The following is a 19615-nucleotide window of genomic DNA, read 5'->3' as shown; positions in this document are numbered from 1 at the left end:
CTGTGGAAATGTACACCCATCGTCAATGATGATTTGTTCTTCTGTATTGGTTTCACAAGTGCATGTGAACAAAGAATCAGATAACTATGAGCAGCATTGCAGAAGATGCAAAGAAAATGCTATTGATCATATAGGGAGAAAAGAGTAAAGTACAATCACAAACAAACATTGGGCATTTAGATCTGGATCACCTATTGGGCAGCAAACTTTTTCTAGATCAGAGTACAAAGAGCATCATAGAACTATGTACACAGATTATCTGATGTTATTTCAATCCAGTTTCAAATTCATGAATCTACACTAATAATTCTGATCATCTCAATTTCTAAGAATGAGCTATGATTCATAATATATAGTTAAATATTATGCATTAATTTCACATGAACAAAACCAACCGATTTTAAGATTACCAAGTATTGTCTGTTTTCTTAAAGATTTTTATTGCTCACAGACTCCCTATAGTGTGGAAAGTGGCCATGCAGTTTATCAAGTCTGTACTGACTCTCCAGAGAGTATCTTACCCAGTTCCATTCCCTACCCCATCCCCACATTTACCACTTCCAATCCACCTGACCTGCATATCTTTGGACAGTGAGAGGAATAAAAGAAATACGCACAGAAATGGGAAGCATACAAACTCCATACAATCACCGAAGGCTGGGAATCAAGCCTAGGTCCTTGGTGTTGTGAGGCAGTGGCATTAACTATTGAGCAATTATGCCATCCAGTGGCAAACAAACACTGCTTGTAAATTATACCAATGTTAAATTATCTCAATATCATTAAATTCCATTATTTCAGAAGAGTCACCTCTGTTTCCTATGTTCTGGTGTTCAGGTCAAAAGTAAATTTGACTGAGAGAAGTTCAGTTGCTATGTTGTCCATAAGGAATATGATGTAAGAAGACCAGTGAGGAAAGCTGAAAATAATAAAATAATTCAGAAAGCAAAAAAAAAAAAGAATGTAAGAAAGTACATTTATTTATCAATTTTCTTGACATCAGAACACTCCAGAGAGCTCGACAGCCAAAGAAGGACCTTATGAACTCTAGTGATGCTTGGCCACTGATGATGCGGACTGATGATTCAATATTGTCCTGGACTTTACAGAGAATTCCGTGGTCCTTCTTTAAAAATTGATTGTTATATTCCAGATGATCAGTCGGCAAAGGAGACAGCTTTTAGTCAGTTGTACATTTATTTACAGAGCTAAACATTACAAGCGTACATCTCCTAACTGAAATACAGCCGTTTCAACAGTCTCATTGTAAGCACTCAAGTGAAACTCTAAGTATTACTCATCAAGTATATGCAAGGCAATATTTAATATACAATGAATACACCTGAGATTAGGTAGGACTTTGATCTAATATCTCACTCCCACAGATGACTCCTCAGACAGTACAGTTGCTCCCTTAATACTGCACTGAAGTGACAGCCAAGATCATATCTGGACAGTTGGGACTCAAACACAGTCCTCTGACACAAAGGTAAGTCACTGAACAAATGTTGAGAGGGAAAAAAATAAAGTTAAATCAGAAATCAAAAGGAAGACCCATGCTAAAAAAGGAAAGATATTTTCCAGAATAAAGTAATGGTAGTTATTAATAAGTGAGTTACTAACTTAATAAGTGCCATCACAAAGATACTCCAGATGTTATCATTGCAGATCTGGGCTGCATCAAAAACAGAGAATTCTATACAACATAGAGAAAATATAAAAATAATTTACTCAAGAAATCAGGGTGGAAAATTCAATGTGTCAAGTCTGAAAATGTAACTGAGCTTAGAAACAGAGTAACTTGCCAGTTTGTGCACACAATCTCTATTTCTATATTCCTTCTTTCCTCAACTTTCTGTGCTGTTGAAAGCATGAATCTGTGTCAGGCATATGCTTTCCCAGATACTAGTAACATACAGGCAGTTCTGCTATGTCCCGTCTTTTGTTGGCACAAATTGGCTATATTGCAATTGGGTGAATAGGGAATGCTGTTTCTTAAGCTCAAACTTGTAAAGTGCACATTGGCTATAATATGGTTAGTAACCAACACTTTAAGTATTGTTTGCACTACACAATTTTTGTATAGCACGGGGTCGCACAGGAACACAACTATCACGTTCTGGAAGAATTGCCTGTACTCAGACAACTAACCAATTTTCAGGTGCCAGCCAAGAACAGTGTATTGCACACCCATTCTTCACAATGAAACATCATCAACAAATAGGTTGAGATTGAGTCTGAAATCTGTACACACCTTCCGCCCACTGGTATTCAACACAAAGGAGCTTGAGCTAAAATCTTGGCCGACATTTTCTCACCACAATCCTGGGAGCAGGGGCCTGAAGAGTGAGTCTTTGCTGCCCAAAATGGCTCACTCATTTACCTACAAAGAATATCTGTCAAAGCCTGGGATTTTTGAGGATTCTTGCATTGGTTAGGATACAGATAATACATTTTTGGTGAGTAAAAAGTAAGTATGATAAATTTTGAAGAACCTTCGCTCAAAGATAGGCAATTTGAATAACAGATCTTGCAGTCCAGAGAGAAGCCATTCATCCCATTGCATCTGTGCCGATTCTCTTTCAGAGTGAACTAATTGGTCCCATCCACCCATTCATTGCTCACAGATTTTCCTGTCCAATCCCATTTTGGAAGTTACTTTTGAATCTGCTGTCAAATAGTGCATTCCAACTTGTAACTTAAATTAGAAATCCCTTTATTCCAAAGCCCCCAGCCCACCCTGCTCCCATCCCACCAGCTTCTTCACCTTAAATCTGTGTCCTTTGGTTACCGGCCCTCTTGCCATGGGAAACAGATTCTTCCCACAATCTTTATCAAAATCCCTTCTGAAAATGAAAACATTAAAATGATTCCCAAACCTAAATCATACCTATAAATGATAATATGTAAATAATTCTGTTTTAAAAGAGAAATTTATTTCACAGTTATTATGAAGGAAGGCTTGTATCATGGATTCTTTTATGAGGCATGAATCTCCCAGCCATATTTCACTCTACAGAGAGTAAGCACACTCTCTACGTGTACATTTGTTATAACTGAAACTGAAGCAATACCTACAAGGCAGTGAGCTTCACAGATGAAAGCTCCTATCAATATAGAATAATATTCCTTTGAAAGCTGACCAAATGTAAGTTTCTTGTTTTGAAACTTGCAATGAAAGACTAAAGATCTTTATCACTCATATTTCTTTAAGAAGTAGTAGGCACAATGAAACATCATCAACAAATAGGTTACTATGATGATTTTTTAAAAACGTTGTTTTGAAAAATGTAATCTGTAAATGTTGATGACATGCAGAGTCATGTAAAGAAATGGACAATCAGGTATCACATCACAGATTGACAAATCTTCAGCACACCACTGACATTAGTATCTCCTCCAAATGTAAAAATTACAATGCCATTACAGAAAGAAATCTTGCAAAGGACATTAGTGGGACCTGTAGAAGTGTGCTGTCTGGTTGTTGGAACAAAATACAAGAACATCCTATTTAAGTTCAGCCTGGGATTGCCTTTACCACGTGAACCGCAATTGCTCAAGAATAGAATATAGACTATCCTTTATTGTCATGTGCATTCCAGTATAGAAATACAGGAGTATAGAAAAAAGTTTTTACAAATCACTAATGTTTTCTGGACAATCACAAGGAATGAATGATGAACGCCAATCTTATTGGCATTCCAGGACTGATTTAATTAAAATAGATTTTCACTCCTTTGCAGTCTGAAAGCAGTGACTCATCCAGGCCTCCAGTCCCTTGGGTGACTGTAACCACAATGCATCTCACTGGCGGTGACATCTCTGTTTGTGAGAATGGAGTATGACTTTGGACATGCAACTTCCAAGCTTGGCTTATTCACCCAATACCTGCATGCTCCCAAATCCCAGTAGCAGCATAACGGCCAGAGCACACAGGCTCTGAGGACATGTGATGGTGCCCCTACCTCACTCACAGGTGAGATCAACTGACACAGGCAAAATAAGGAGTGCACCTTAAGGTGTCCTGGTTTCACTGGGAGGAGTTCTGTTTTCCAGTCTTGACATTTTGATTTCCGGTGGCCATTGTGGTCAAACCCATTGCAGTTCTGACATGCTATCGAAAAGAAGCAGCAAGTTATGATATCTGAGTATGATTTTTCCACATAGCAAGTTGAGATTTCCAACTGCAATGCTATCAAGTATACGACAGAGGGAGGGAACATGGACATGAAGGTTGTAGGCTGTTTACTCTTGCAGTCAGTTTCAAAGTGACATCAGCAGAAGACCACTAAAAGGTTGCCCATCTACGTCCATTTAAATTGTGCTGAGTCATGAGACAGAGATGCCAATGATGAATATTTTAGAAAGACATAATCCTGCTACTTCCTAACTCAATTTCAAAGCCAGTGCAGGTAGTCGAGCAGTATATCAGTAGTGTCTTCTGGATCACTGTTCTGAGGTTTTCATGCTTTTCAAGTGTAAACTGGTGACTATGACGTAGAAGTGGGTTCACAAGACTGTGTAGGAACAACCTCAGTAACGACAGCTGCTTCTCTTCTTGGGTGGTCTAGGTGGGAGCTGACCATTCGAAGGCAAAGTGTTGGTATTATAGTCCGGCTAAAAACACAGAAGAGCATTAACTCATTATTGCAATACTTTGATTCATACCACACAAAGAAAGTGTGTAACACCACTATGGGTTTACAAAGATTTAACATTAAAGGATGTTTGATAGGATAAATCAATAAAGGTTAACAATATATGTAAATGAAAGTCTGTAGTTCATTTCAGGCAGTGATATTTAATCTTTAACAAAAAAATGTCAGGTCTTATTGAATATTTCCTCTGTGATGTACTACACCAGGTGACCCAATAGACACAAGGCCAATAAATGCATATGCCATTATGTAAGCTTGGAAATTAATCTGTGTAGCAAGGTAATGGAGAGTATTTGGGTCAAGTTCCTTTATCCTCTGACTTAAATGGTTCAGATTAAACAATATTAGCACAGATTGGTTAAATTCCTGAATGGTATCCACACTGTTAAATTTTTCAATTTCCTTGGAAGCTGACTTTCTTGACAATACCTTCTGGAGGTGGAAAAACCACTTTTTGTATTCTGCTGGCTTGGCACAAGAGACCTTCACAGGCTCCATCATGTTACCTACAGATAAGAATTTGCATTTGTGACCAAACAACCATAAATTATTTAACAGAGTAAAACATTCCAAGAAGCTTCACATTAACACATTTTATTTAACATCATTTTGACACAAAGCCACATAGAGAGAGATAAAAAGCTTGGCTGAAGAGTTTAGGGAAGCATTTTTTCATTCATTTATAAGGTATGGTCATCACTGGCTGGACCAGCCTTTATTGACCAGCCCTAAATGCCCTGCGGGCTGTTAAGAGTTGATCATGTTGCTGTGAATCCTGAGTCATATGTTGGTCAGACCTGGTAAGGATGGCAGAGTTCTTTCCCTAAAGGATATTGGTCAACCTGATGAGTTTTTACAATCAATAAAAGTAACATGGTCACCATTAGACTAGTTTTATTTAAAAAAAAACAAGTTCAAACATCACCATCTACTATGGTGAGTTTTGAACTCAGGCTCAGCCAGAAAATTAGCCAGGGGCATTGGATTGTTAGCCCACTGACATTACCACTATGCCATCATTACCTCATTTTAAAGGAGGAAAGAGTGAAGTTAGGAAGTAGGGATGGAATTAAAGTCCTGACCAAGGCTGAACAGTCAATGATGCAGTGATGAAAACAAGGGAATGAAAATGACAGGCTCGAACTGAAGGAGGGCAGAGTCAGATGCTCGATAAAATATCATTGAATTTCTTTATAAAGCTGAGTATTACTCTAGCTTTTAACTAAAAATAAGTCCCAGCCCAAATGTAACCATACTAACTGCCCAGCCTTGCTATCTTTAGCTAGGAGAGCAGGAAGACCAAGTCTAAACCTCTGCCTGGAAGTGAGATCAGAGCTTTCTAAGAAATAGATCTGCAAAACTGCTGGCTGAGCTTGGGGTTTACTTATAGATAAAGCTCAAGTAAGTAACTGAGCTAAGAATTATTACACCAGAAAGGTCAGACAGCATATAACTTTGGCTATGATGATGTGGACTGTGAGTTAACATATTTGAATGAGGTTCATTACATCATTCCTAAAAGATGCTTAATTGAAAGAGGGCTGGCTCTACTTCAATAGACTTTGTTCTATAGATGTTTTCACAATCAACCTCAGTTTAAGGTTCACATGGGGCAAAAAGCAACAGTAGACTGCATCACACCTGCTGCTTCCTAGACACAGTTTTTGAGACTACTCCCAGGCTATTCAATCGGTGTTGAGTCCAGACTGACATCTTAAGATATATTTTGTACCATTGGATGAAATCCAGGGGATGGAGCGATAGTTGACATGAGGGTGCTGGAGCCAATTGTGCTGCTCTAAAGGTTGTTGAAAATGAAATTATGTCAATTCAGAGAGAGATGAGGCTTAAGACAAACCATGGACTGTAAGGGCCAGAAAACCATGAGATTGAGCAATTATTTAAAAAGTTTCAAAAATAAAAGGTCATGGGGATTTACAGAGTAGCTTCATTGGAAAGAAAGCTCACATTAGCAAGATGAGAGATTTCCATGAGGTACAATCGCAACGGCAAATAGTAAAAATAATAATAATAATAAGCAGTGTGTGAAAATCTAATGTGTGGGAACCAAATTCATGAAATGAAATGACTGACCTGTGATTTCAAACTCAAGATGCCCTACACGAGCTGATCTTTCCAAAGCTCTGATGCTTTGAGTTGCAAGTCTTCCCTGTGTGGGTTGGGATTAAAGATCAGTCTTACTTCATTTTTAGCACCAAACGTATTTTTAATCATGATCATTGGCTTTTAAATGCACTAATTAACCTGACTTCAATGCTCCAAAACAATCAAATCTTGCTACATCATCCTTGTGCTTGAAGGAGTGGGCAACGCATAGTGTTCAATAAAATAAAGCTGTATCTTTTAAAACCTTCCAAAAAGTCTTCAGTACGGTGGTAATCTGGAGATGACCATAGAGTCATAGAGTCATAGGGATGTACAGCACAGAAACAGATCCTTAGGTCCAACGTATCCATGCTGACCAGATATCCCAACCCACTCTAGTCCCAGCTGCCAGCACCTGGCCGTTTCCCTCCAACCCTTCCTATTCCTATACCCATCTAGATGCCTTTTAAATGTTGTAATTATACCAGCCTCCACCATTTCCTCTGGCAGCTCATTCCATACACGTACCACACTCTGCATGAAAAAGTTGCCCCTTAGGTCTCTTTTATATCTTTCCCCTGTCACCATAAACCTACGCCCTTTAGTTCTGGACTCCCCCACCCCAGGGAATAGACTTTGTCTATTTATCCTATTTATGCCCCTCATAATTTTGTAAACTACTGTAAGGTCCCCCCTCAGCTTCTGATGCTCCAGGGAAAACAGCCCCAGCCTGTTCAGCCTCTCCCTGTAGCTTAAATCCTCCAACCCTGGCAACATCCTTGTAAGTCTTTTCTGAACCCTTTCTAGTTTCACAACATCCTTCCAATAGGAAGGAGACCAGAATTGTGCAAACATTCCAACAGTGACCTAACCAATGCCTTGTACAGCCACAAGATGACCTCCCAACTCCTGTACTCAATACTCTGACCAATAAAGGAAAGCATACCAAACGCCTTCTTCACTATCTGATCTACCTGCGACTCCCCCTTTCAAGGAGCTATGAACCTGCACACCAAGGTTTCTTTGTTCAGCAACATTCCCTAGGATCTTACATTTATCTGAATTAAACTCCATCTGCCACTTCTCAACCCATTGGCCGATCTGATCAAGATTCTGTCGTAATCTGAGATAATCTTCTTTGCCGTCCACTAAACCTCCAATTTTGGTGTCATCTGGAAATTTACTAACTAAACCTCTTATGCTCACATCCAAATCATTTATATAAATTATGAAAGTAGTGGACCCAGCTTTGATCCTTGTGGCACTCCACTGGTCACAGACCTCCAGTCCGAAAAACAACCCTCCACCACCACCCTCTGTCTTCTATCTTTGAGCCAGTTCTGTATCCAAATGGCTAGTTCTCCCTGTATTCCATGAGATCTAACCTTGCTCATCAATCTCCCATGGGGAACCTTGTTGAACGCCTTACTGAAGTCCATATAGATCACGTCCACTGTTCTACCCTCATCAATCCTCTTTGTTACTTCTTCAAAAAACTCAATCAAGTTTGTGAGACATGACTTCCCACGCACAAATCCATGTTGACTATCCCGAATCAGTCCTTGCCTTTCCAAATACATGTACATCCTGTCCCTCAGGATTTCCTCCAACAACTTGCCCACCACCGAGGTCAGGCTCACCGGTCTATAGTTCCCTGGCTTGTCCTTATCACCTTCCTTAAATAGTGGCACCATGTTAGCCAACCTTTAGTCTTTCGGCATCTTACCTGTGACTATCGATGATACAAATATCTCAGTAAGAGGCCTAGCAATTACTCCCCTAGCTTTCCATGGAGTTCTAGGGTATACCTAAGCAGGACCTGGTGGTTTATCCTTTACATTTTTCAAGGCATCCAGCACTTCCTTCTTTGTACTATGGACATTTTTCAAGATGTCATCCTCTATTTCCCTACATGCTATATCTTCCATTGCCTGTTCCACAGTAAATGCTGATGCAAAATACTCGTTTAGTATCTCCCCCATCTCCTACAGCTCCACACAAAGGCCGTCTTGCTGATCTTCAAGGGGCCCTATTGTCTCCCTAGTTATCCTTTTGTCCTTAATGTATTTGTAAAAACCCTTTGGTTTCTCCTTAACTCGATTTGCCAAAGCTACCTCATGTCCCCCTTTTTGCCCTCCTGATTTCTCTCTTAGCTATACTCCTACTGCCTTTATACTCTTCTAAGGATTCACTTGATCTATCCTGTGTATACCTGACATATGCTTTCTTCTTTTTCTTACCCAAAACTTAATTTCTTTAGTCACTTGTCATTAATTTCATATTTTAACGTGTTAATAGATTTTCCATGGGCACATTACTCTGTCTTTCCCACAATTTTCTCTCCTGTAAGTCAGTATCTCCTCTTAGTCCCTAATGCTCCTTGAGGTGCCAGGTCCTGATAGACGGTCACCTATTATGCGATTAAAAAGTGAGTTCCAGGATTTTGATCCATTCAACAGCAAAGGAATGACAATCTAGCTGCAGTAGTCATGAAAAGACAGAATATTTAAGGCGGTGGATGTGATGCCAATTGAGTGGGCTGCTGTTGTTTTGAATGGTGTTGGGCTATTAGTGTGTTGGTGGAGCTGTACTCATCCATGCAAAGGAAGAGTATTGCATTTTACCTGATCTATGCTTTGCAGTTTATGGCAGGCTGTGGGGAGTCGGGAGTTGAATTACTCATAGCAGTATTCCCAATATATGACCTGCTGTTGTAAGTGCATTATAGCCAATTAGCTACATGAAGGTCGGTAAACTACTTGCCCGTGAAGATTTGAGCTTAGTTCTTGCAGTGATGAAGGGCAGCCAAAACAAATTGGGGAAATATTTAAGCACATCTATAAGAACCAGTTAAAAAACATTGTATAATGTAATGGGGCAAGCATAGTGGCTCAGTGGTTAGCACTGCTGCCTCACAGCATTAAAGACCCAGGTTTGATCCCAAATTCGGGTGACTGTCTGTGTGGAGTTTGCACATTCTCCCTGTGTCAGTGTGGGTTTCCTCCTGATGCTTCGGTTTCCTCCCACAGTCCAAAAATGTGCAGGTCAGGTGGATTGGCCAGTCTAAACTGCCCATAGTGTTCAGGGACATGCAAGATAGGGGAATTAGCCATGGAAAATGGACTTACAGGGATAAAGTGGGTCTGGGTGGGATGCTGTTTGGAGTGTCATTGCAGACTCAATGGGTTGAATGGCCTTTTTCCACACTGGAGGGATTCTATGGCAGTCCCTACGTCTAGCACCATGCTTGGGTTCAAGTCCCATTTGTCATGGAGGTGTATCATTATATGTCTAGATAGATGATCAGAAGATTTTTATAAGAACTTCTTTTCAAATAAGGAGGGGTTGTGGGAGGGGACGGAAGTCAGCCTTTATGCTGCACTGGGTATTGTGAGTAAATCCATTGGCTCCCACTTCTTCTTTTGCCATATGCAAGATTTCCTGATTAACAGAGTGCTACAAATCTTTCAGGGCAGACAATTCTGGACATACATCAACATAAAAAGGTCATTAATGTGAACTAGCTATGAAACCAGACTTCATAGGATAATCGGCTTAAAGGAAAGTTAGCAAGTTTTGAGATTTGTAGCTCAGATTGAGGTTCTGCATGTAGGTTTGCTTGCTGAGCTGGAAAGTTAGTTTACTAAAGGAAAGTAAACAAAGATGCTGCATTTAAGCACCACTTTCTGTTAGTGTCCAAGGGATGAAAATGTAGAGAAAGGGTTTGCTGGTAACTGTGTGAGGCCAGAAAAATTTGATTAATAGGGTGTAGAATTTGAATTCCAGCTCTATGTTGAACTGCACATCAAGGTATTACATGGCCGAGTTCAGCCGGACTGTGGCTGGGGAGGGTTATTTTGTTTGTGATCACTCCATGGATTGTTGGCATCAATGTGGACTTCATCAGTTTCCTCATCTCCGCTCTCCCCACCTTAGCCCAGTTCCAACCTCCCAACTCGGCACTACTCTCATAACCTGTTCTACCTGTCCATCTTCCTTCCTACCTCTCTGCTCCACCCTCCTCTCCAACCTATCACCATTACTCCCACCTTAATTTACCAATCACACTCTCAGCTACCTTCCCCCCACCCCCTCACCCCTCCTATTTATCTCTTTACACCCTTGGCTCACAAGCCTCATTCCTGATAAAGGACTCTTGCCCGAAACGTCAATTCTCCAGCTCCTCAGATGCTGCCTGACCTGCTGTGTTTTTCCAGCACCACACTCTCGATTCTGATCTCCAGCATCTGCAAACCTCACTTTCTCCTCACATTGTGATATAGAAGCTCTTAGAACATGGTATTAGAAATTACAACATGAAGGCAGGGGATTTGAGAAGGTTATCTGCCTGCTGAACAGAGCCACAGAATTGATTTGAAGGAGGAAGCTTAAATATTTCTTCCCTGTCATGCACTTTTAACTCTGCTTGAATTTAATTTAGGGGCTGACAGAAAGGAAACACTTACTTCATACTGAACAATGGTTTTCTGTTCATCGGTGGAGAGTATAATAAGATCATCTGGAAATAAAACCATAATTCTTTCTTCAAATATCTGTATAATTTTGAAAAAAAAGAGAGGTTTGAGGCTGATAATAATGAGAAATTATGCAATGATTTTTAATAGGTCAGTGACATTACTGGGGTATTGCAAGGAATCTGAAGTGAGGAGGTATCAAGGAAATGCCAGATTATTGTCCACAGTGATCCATTAACACCCACAGGCAACTGTTTTAATACTGTTATCTGAGCTGAGGACCAGACGGTGACAAGTCTTATGAACAATAGTCACCCTAAATAGGATCTCTGTGTTCTTTCTTCCTGTGCTACAACATTGATAGCACATTCAAAATCACACAATCAATAAAGTCCCAAGTGCAGTGGAATAGAACTCAGAGATGAACACCACAGAAATAGTAATGTCCAAGTCAACTATACTGTGAGTTCATCATAGAGTCATAGAGATGTACAGCACAGAAACAGACACTTCGGTCCAACTCATCCATGCCAACCAGATATCCTAAATTAATCTAGTCTCATTTGCCAGCATTTGGCCCATATCCCTCAAAATCCCTCCTATTCCTCTACTCAAGCAGATGCCCTTTTAAATGTTGTAATTGTACCAGCCTCCACCACTTCCACTGGTAGATCATTCCAGACGAGCACCACCCTCTGTGTGAAAAAGTTGCCCCTTAGGTGTCCTTTAAATCTTTCCTCTCTCACCTTAAACCTATGCCCTCTAGTTCTGGACTCCCCAAACCCAGAGAAAAGACCTTGTCTATTTACCAGTTCAGGAGGAATAAGCATTTCCTTTGAATGAATGTTGAATCACTAAAAGTATTGCTGTGGATCAATAAAAGTCCAAAGAATACTTAAAGAAGGCACTTTATATCACACTATTCATAGCTCCCTGTTGTGTGATGTAATGGGTCAGAAAGGTTAATGCCAAATCTACCCAACCTGATGATATCACACAGTCTTTGGGTAGAGAAAAAGCAGTCTCAATCTCTGATGGAGACAAATATATCATCACTGCCTCCTGATAATCTTTATAATCATCCCTATCTGGTCAACCTAACTGGAACCTCTGGCCATCATACAATAGATTATATCTTATCGTTAAGACAAGTGCCTCCTCTTGCTCAGACTCAACTGTGGTTTTTTCCCTTGCCACTGCTAATTAGATAAGACCTGAGCACAGAAAGGAGAGTTGAAACATTATATCATACAGCTAAGTGCTGGGAAATGGGATTTGAGTAGGTAGGTGGTTAATGACCAGCATGAACACAATAGGCGAAAGGACTTCTTTCCATCTGTAAACCTTTGTGATTCTATGGCTGAAATTGCACACAGTTAGATTTCTCAAGCAGCAGTGTGATAGAACAGCAGTTTGTCTGTTTTAGTGAACTTGCCAAAAGAATAAATATTGGCTAGAACATCAGGAATAACCTCCCTACTCTTCCTTAAAATGATGCTATGAAATCTTCACTTACCCAGGAGAGCAATTTTTTTTTCACATTTCGTCTGAATTATAGTACCTCCTAGCAGGACTCAGTACTGCTCCTGGAGCATTAGCCTTGATTTTTGAGTTCAAGCCCCAGAGGATGTCTTCAATCCACAACCTTCTGACAGTGAAAGACGTTGAATTGGTCGATCATAGAGTCATAGAGTCATAGAGACGTACAGCATGGAAGCAGACCCTTCGTATTGAACAGTGGGGCAGGCTCGATGGCCAGCTCCTGTTTGTATGTTCCTGTAGAAGACTGAGGTTACTCTCATATACCTCTTGATTTGGAGTTGCTGGTGTTGGACTGGGGTGCACAAAGTTAGAAATCACACAACACCAGGTTATAGTCCAACAGGCTTAATTGGAAGCACTAGCTTTTGGAGCACTGCTCCTTCACCAGGTGGTTGTGGAGTACACAATTGTAAGACATGCACACATACACAAATACGTTTGTGGGGTGAATTTGTACTTGCAGAATTACATTGTACTTTGCTCAAAAACTGTATGAATCCATGGAAGACTCTTAACTCATTTTTGAGATTAGAATCAGTCGAAACATTATGGCACAGACAACAGCACACAGGGGGTAAACACCTTCAACACATTTTTCTGGGTTGACACCAATTGTTAAAGTTAACCTGAGAATGTGATTTACATATGAAAGGAGTGAAACTAAGATGGTCATTCTAACAGATGAGAGACTTAACAAACAATCAAGGTATTTTTCAATGTATAATTTCAGTTACATCACACTGTAAACTTCTGCCATAAATTCCGTGTCTTACAATTGTGTACTCCATAACCACCTGATGAAGTAGCAGCGCTCTGAAAGCTAGTGTTTCCAATTAAACCTGTTGGACTATAACCTGGAGTTATATGATTTTTAACTTCATATACCTCCCAATGGTTGAGAACGGAATGAAGTCAGACTGCATGGAGCAGGTTGTCTTTACATTTGGGTATGGTATAGAACGTCAAAAAACAATGGGTGAGAAATATTAAAATGAAAAGGTTCAAAGGTGAAGTAATAAATATAACATGAAAGACAAAAGAACACAGTTTTAAAATTGTCCTGTAAATACCTCATTCATAGATATCTCAACCCAGACACAGTGGAAATATTTTTATTTTAAACATCATGAATTTATGAAGAACTAACATAGTCTACAGTTAATTTTGTGTTTGACCTTTTATGTCAGTTTCTGTGCTGTCACCAGTACTTCCCGTGTGCGATAAGCAAAGTCATAATTTCACCTCCAGCAAATCCAAAGTGAGATTAACACAGTGACAATATTTGGTTCAATTTTTACAGAAATCAAGATCTAACATTAAGACAAGACATGGCCCTTTCTGTTTCCCACCAACCCTTGAGGCTAGTGGTATTCTTGATAAAGAGAAGGGCAACTTTTGAATGTCACTTTGTTTTGTTGAATCTGTACTTGACAATGCAAAGAATTTTAGGATGGAAGCCACTTCAGTTCCCAGGAACCAATATCAACCATTTCTAGAGTGATCGAACACAAAGAGAGGAAGTGAGGATTGTAGATGCTGGAGATCGGAGTCAAAAGTGTGGCACTGGAAAAGTCACAGCAGGTCAGGCAGCATCCGAGGGGTAGGAGAGTCTTTCCATGGATGCTGCCTGACCTGCTGTGCTGTTCCAGCACTACACTTTTCAACTGTGGTTGAATATGGTGGCATGGTGGCTCAGTGGTTAGCATTGCTGCCTCACAGCACCAGGGATCTGAGTTCAATTCTAGCCTTGGGTGACTGTCTGTGTGGGTTTCCTCCCACAATCCAAAAAGATGTGCAGATTAAGTGAATTGGCCTTGCCCATAGTGTTCAAGGATGTTTAGGTTAGGTGGATTAATCTAGGGTAACACAAAGTAATAGGGAAGGGGAATAGGTCTGAATGGATGCTTCTTCGGAAGGTCTTTGAGGACTTATTGGGCTGGAGGGCCTGTTTCTACACTGTAGGGATTCTAATACAAAGAAAAGCTATTTCTATTTAATCCCAAACTGTATCTTTCAGTTACATTAGGTTTTTGTCCTACATTAGCTTTTTTCTCATATCAGTCATCTTGTGATTTTCTGATTGTTATTGTGACGGTGAGATCTCTGTGCTCCTTCACATCAAGCCTTTTCCACATGAAGGTGAGAATCATTCTGTCATTGGCAACTGTACTTTCAACATGCCTCAGTCTTAAACTCTGGGATTCCCACCTTAAATCTCTCCTCCCCCTCTGTCCTTAAAACCTACTTTTTTGAATAAGTTTTTACTCTCTTATCTCCTTATGTGACTCAGTTTCTCAGTGACTCAGAGGGTATGAAGTTATATACAGTGGATGTCCAAAGAGACTTGAGGGTTTGAGTACATATACTTTAAAGTATCAAAACTGATGCAGAAATTAATAAAGAAGGTTAATGGAACATTGGCCTTTATATCTATAGGACTAGAGTACAGGGACACAGAAGTAATGCTGCAGCTATGTGAAACTGTGGTTCAAACCTACTTGGAGTACAATGAGCAGATCTGGGCACCACACTTCAGAAAGGATATATTGACGTTGAAAGGAGTACCATGTAGGTTTACAAGAATAATATTTGGACTTCAGGGGTTAATTTGTGAGGAGCGATTATACAAATTAGGGTTGCTTTCTCAAGAGTTTAGAAGATTACAGGGTGATCTGATCAAACTCTTCAAAATATTAACAGGAAAAGACAGGGCAGATAAAAAGACATTATTTCTTCTACTCATTGGTGATTCTAGAACTAGGGAACATAGCCTGAAAATTAGGGCCAGACTATTTGAGAGAAATGTAATGAAACACTTCTACATATAAAAGGTGGTAGAGATTTGGAACTCTGTTCGACAACTGCAGTTGATGCCAAATTAGCTGTTAATTTTAAATCGAAGGTAGATACATTTTTGTTAAGGGTATTAAGGGATATTGTCCAAAGGCAGTTTTATGGAGTTAGGCCACTGATCAGCCTGTCACAGGTTAGGCAACACAGTGGCTCAGTGGTTGGCGCTGCTGCCTCAGAGGGACCCAGGTTCAATTCCACCCTCAGCTGTTTGTCTGTGTGGAGTTAACACATTGTCCCCATGTCTGCATGGGTTTCCTCCCACAGGCTGTGTTGATTGGCCATGGAAATTACAGGGTTATGGAGTAAGGCAGATCTTGATGGGAGGGTCAATGTGGACTCAATGGGCTAAATGGCCTGCTTCCACAATGTCGGGATTCTATGGTGGAATAGGCTTGAGGAGTTGAGCTGTCTAACCCTGTTCCTGGCTTCAAATGTCTCTGGGATATTCTAGTAAGATCAAGGTAAGTTGTTCTTAACTTAATGCTAAGTCTGTGCTGCAACCTGATGCCTTCAGCAGCCTGAATATTTTACAGGATCCTTACAATTTGCAAGTGACTTGCATCTTATGTCGGTCTAGCTGAATCTAAATCATGGTCCTGGAAAAGAAGAGTGAATGTCTGATCACTGAACCCATCATTATTAACTTATTAACCTAAATTTCTTGCAGTCTAGGGAACCATTTCAGAGCAAGGAAATCTTAACTCATCTATGCGACTGAACTAAGACATGAAACCTTCAAGTCTACTCAATACAGTCATTGTGTTTCTTTGACGTTGATACAATTCCAGGAGAAGATCTACAAATGTAAATGGTTTCACCGCCACTATGCAAGATAAAATGGGATTGCATGTGGCTCGGTGGTTAGCACTGCTGCCTCACAGTGACAGTGACTTGGGCTCAATTCCGCCCTTGGGCAACTGTCTGGGTGGAGTTTGCAAATGGTCCCCATGTTTCCGTGGGTTTGCTCGGGTTTCCTCCCACAGTCCAAAGAAATGCAGGTTGGGTGGATTGGCCATGTTAAATTGCCCCATAGTGTCTAGGGCTACGTAGGTTAGGTGGGTTAGCCATGGTAAATGTGAGGCTACAGGGATAGGTTAGTGGGTGGCACATCTGAATGGGATGCTGTTTGAGGGTTGACGTGGACTTGATGGACCGATTGGCCTCTTTCTGCATAGTAGCGATTCTATAAAGAGGCTTATATTTATATAGTGCCATTGACCATCTCAGTACATCAGTTTACAGCTAATGAAGTTTGAGTATAGTCACCCTTATGATGTTTGAAACAAGCCAGACAATTTGGGTACAGCAAGATCCCACAAGCAGCAATGTGACAATGGGCAAGTTATCTGTCTTAGTGGTGCTGGTTGAGAATTAAATATTGGCCAGAATTGAGAAGTATCCTGTTCTTAAAAATAGGGGCATTTTGCACCAACAGACAAGATCTGGGTTTAATGTCCATCCACAAGATGTTATGTCCGACAGCACAGCTCTCTCTCAGTATTGAACTGGAGTGTGAGCCTCAGTTTCATACTCAATTCAATGGGGTTTGAAAAAAAAGTCTAACGTGCTATGAATTGTTTCAAAGTTAGCTATTAGCACTGCTAAATACACCATCAATCTGTATTCTTATATGTTACATTTTTATTACTATTGAGTATCCAACCAAATGATTTTTTCTATTTTTTTCCATCTGACAAGCCATCTACTTTGCCCAGTCAAACATGAGTCATTTTAAGAATTTCTATTACTGAATATAACATTCAGATAAATTAGCAGGAAAGACGTAAGCAAACAATGGCAGACATTTAAAGATGTAATTTATTGTCCTCAACAATGCAGAGGAGAGATCCTAATAGAGAAATAAACCAACCATGGCTGACCAAAGAAGTGAAGGAGGGGATAGAGTTGAAATGAATAGCTTTGAAGGAGGCAAAAGTCAGTGATAGCCCCAAGTCATAGAATCCCTATAGAGTGGAAACAGGCCATTTGGCCCATCGAGTCCACACTGACCCATGAACAGCATCCTACCCAGTCCCACACCCCCCCTACTCTATCCCTATAACCCTGCACTTCCCATAATCCCACAATAAGAACTTCTTTAAATATATAAAGGGAAGAGACAGGTCAAAGTGAACATAGGTCCCTTAGAAAATTAACCTTAGAAAATTAAAAGTTAGGGCAGCCCAGTGGCTTAGTGAATAGCACTGCTACCTCACCGTGCCAGGAATCTGCGTTTGATTCCAGCCTTGTGTGACTGTGTGGGATTTGCACATTCTCCCTGTGTCTGTGTGGGTTTTCTCTAGGTGCTGTGGTTTCCTTCCAAAGATGTGCAGGTTAGGTGAATTGGCCTTGCTAAATTGCCCAGAGTGTTTAGGGATGTGTAGGTTAGATGCATTAGTCAGGGGAAATATAGCGTAATAGGGTAGGGTAATAATTCTGGTTGGGTTACTCTTTGGAGGGTCGGCATGGACTTGGGCCAAATGTCCTGGTTCCAAACTGTTGGGATTCTAAGATCAAGGACTTAGACATTTTGCAGCAGTCTTTATGGTGGAAGATACTTCAAACATCTCATTAATACTAAAGAATATGCGGGAGGAATTAAGAACCATCACCATTATTAGAAAAGTTGAAGTAGACAAACTAATGAGGTTAAAGGGATAGGTCCCTAGCCCTGATGGATTGCATCCTAGAATCCTAAAGAGTGTAGCTACAGAAGTAGTGGATGCATTGGTTGTAATTTTCCAAAAATCATTGTACTCTTGATTAGTACTGGAGTATTGGAAAACTGCCAATGTGACAGTCCTTTTCAGAGAGGAAGGAGATGGGGTGGCTGTATGAAAAGGGAAGGTAATTATAGGCCAATTAGCCTAACAATAATTGTTGGAAAAACATTGGAATCAATAATTAAGGAAGTAATAACAGCACTTTTGGAAAATCATAATCTATTCAAGCATAGTCAGCATGGTTTCATGAAATGTATCTGACTATTTTGTCAGAGATTTTCAAGAAGGTTTCAACCAGAGTAGATAGAGGGGAACCAGTGGATGTAGATTTGGACTTCCAGAAGGCACCTGACAAGTTTCGTCACAAAATGCTATCATAAGATAATGTTGGAAGTGTATATTGGTGTGCACTGAGAATTGGTTCACCAGCAGGAATCAGCAAATGGGGATAGGTGGTTCTTTTTCAGGGTGGCAATCTGTAACCAATGGGGCTCCACAGGGATCAGTGCTACAACTGTTTACAGTATATATTAGTAACTTGCAGAAAAGAGGTAAATGGACTGTAGCCAAGTTTTCAGATGACACAAAAAATAAATTGAAAGATAAGTTGCAAGAGGGATATGAATAGTTTGTGGAGAGAATTGATAGGGTAAGTATGTAGGAAAAAGTTGGCAAATGGTGTGTAAACGTAGGAAAATGTGAAGTTGTCCATCTTGGAAGGGAGAACAAAAACAGGATTATTTAAATGTAGAGAAACTGCATAAAGGTACAACACAAAAGGAATTGGGGTGATTGTGCATGGAGCACAGAAAGCTAGCACACAGGTACAGCAGATAATCAGGAATGCTCATGGAAATTTGGCCCTTATTTCAAAGGATTTGAAGTATAAGATTGGTGAAGTCTCGCTGCAACTGTGCAAGGTGCTGGTGAGACCACATCTGGAACACTATGAGCAATTTTAGTCCCCTTATTAAAGGAAAGATATCATTTCATTGGAGGCATTTCAGAGAAGGCTCACTAGGATATGGTATGGAGGGATTGTCTTATGGACAAAGTTTAAACAGGTTCAGACTTTAGTCATTGGAATTTAGAAGAATGAGAAGTGATCTTATTGAGATATTTAGGATTTTTAAGAGGCTTGGAAGGGTAAATGATGAGAGGCTGTTGCCCCTCATAGGAGAGTCCAGGCCTAGAGGACATTGTCTCAAAACAAAGGGATGCTAGTTTAAGATTGACATGAGGAGATAATGTCTTCTCT

The 19615-nt window shown here is 40.2% G+C and overlaps 1 protein-coding gene across 1 annotated transcript in view; it reads right to left on the bottom strand.

Moving 5' to 3' along the window:
- Nucleotides 1-2718: 2718 nt before the first annotated feature.
- Nucleotides 2719-19615, bottom strand: part of LOC140486959 (probable pleckstrin homology domain-containing family N member 1) — a 64431-nt gene continuing 47534 nt past the window's right edge. The window contains exons 9-12 of the mRNA XM_072586217.1: nt 11231-11317; nt 6753-6828; nt 5088-5164; nt 2719-4617 (exon numbers count right to left, since the gene is read on the bottom strand). Coding sequence (XP_072442318.1) covers nt 4534-4617; nt 5088-5164; nt 6753-6828; nt 11231-11317 — 324 coding nt within the window. The 3' untranslated portion in view covers nt 2719-4533. The remainder of the gene's footprint in view (nt 4618-5087; nt 5165-6752; nt 6829-11230; nt 11318-19615) is intronic.

Source organism: Chiloscyllium punctatum, chromosome 16 (genome assembly GCF_047496795.1).
Source record: "Chiloscyllium punctatum isolate Juve2018m chromosome 16, sChiPun1.3, whole genome shotgun sequence".
Classification (NCBI taxonomy): Eukaryota; Metazoa; Chordata; class Chondrichthyes; order Orectolobiformes; family Hemiscylliidae; genus Chiloscyllium; species Chiloscyllium punctatum.
Note: the sequence above shows the minus strand (reverse complement) of the source record. Positions and strands in the feature narration are given on the sequence as shown.